This window comes from Bison bison, unplaced genomic scaffold (assembly GCF_000754665.1).
Source record: "Bison bison bison isolate TAMUID 2011002044 unplaced genomic scaffold, Bison_UMD1.0 scf7180017864456, whole genome shotgun sequence".
Classification (NCBI taxonomy): Eukaryota; Metazoa; Chordata; class Mammalia; order Artiodactyla; family Bovidae; genus Bison; species Bison bison.
Genome location: NW_011495018.1, coordinates 208,334 through 209,376, shown reverse-complemented (window position 1 = coordinate 209,376; position 1,043 = coordinate 208,334). Strand labels below are relative to the sequence as shown.

The following is a 1,043-nucleotide window of genomic DNA, read 5'->3' as shown; positions in this document are numbered from 1 at the left end:
CCACTCAGGACAGCTCCCCCTTAGGACGACTCCCCACCTCAGGACGGCTCCCCCACTCAGGACGGCTCCCCCACTCAGGACAGCTCCCCCTTAAGGACGGCTCCCCCCTCAGGACGGCCCTCTTGTACTCCTGGCAGAGCCTCCAGGCTGCAAGGCTGCAGCTCCGAGGAGAGCTCCATGGTTGAGGTTGAATGACAGGCGGGAGGCGCGGCAGGGCGCCGCCTTGGGGCCAGTCTGGTTGACGCCCGGAGTGGACCCTGGTGACCAGGGAGATGCTGCAGGCCCGGCCCCGGGGGCTGGGCTGAGCCAAGCCCGGGGCAGTGGGCCCGCCGGCTCTGCTGCCTGCCACTGCGTGGCTGCTCCCAGTTCCGCTGACCGCTGCAGCTTGTCCACCTCGCCAGGGGGTGGGCTGGGGTTCAAGTGCGAGTGGGCGTGAGACAGCGCGGGCCCTCGCGGACAGCTCTGCTTCTCCTGTGCTGTGTTAGTCGCTCAGTTGAGTCTGACTGTCTGTGGCCCCGTGGACTGAGGCCCGCCAGGCTCCTGTGTCTGTGGGATGTGGGTCGCCATTCGCTTCTCCAGGGGATCCTCCCGACCCAGGGATTGAACCCAGGTCTCCCGCATTGCAGGCAGGTTCTTCACTCTCTGAGCCACCAGGAAAGCCCTGCTGCCTCCTAGATGGTGGGAAACATGCACACACGTGTGCACAGCCCCGACACACACACACGACATGCGTGCACCCGCACCCCCGCGGGGCCACAGCAGTGTCAGGACGGCTGTCCTCTGGGCCCTGCCCGCTGCTCTGTGGCCGACACAGGACCTCCCGCCATGGCGGAGACACCAGCGTTCCTGAGAGACCAGGAGCTCCCTGAGCCTCAGCATAGGGCCCGGGGGTGGGGCCGCCCTGACGCCTGCCTCTCCCTACAGGTCGTGCGCGCTCACAGGCCGCACTTCCTGGCCCTGCACTGCCAGGAGTTCGGAGGGAAGAACTATGAAGCGTCCATGTCGCACGTTGACAAGTTTGTCAAGTAAGTCTGGGGGCAGCT

General features: G+C 66.5%; 1 protein-coding gene across 1 annotated transcript in view; it reads left to right on the top strand.

Annotated features, from left to right (window-relative positions):
* The window catches only part of INPP5A (inositol polyphosphate-5-phosphatase, 40kDa), a 109,579-nt gene that overhangs the window by 26,768 nt on the left and 81,768 nt on the right, over positions 1–1,043 (top strand). Inside the window, exon 3 of the mRNA XM_010859554.1 lies at positions 925–1,025. Within this exon, the coding sequence (XP_010857856.1) occupies positions 925–1,025 (101 nt within the window). The remainder of the gene's footprint in view (positions 1–924; positions 1,026–1,043) is intronic.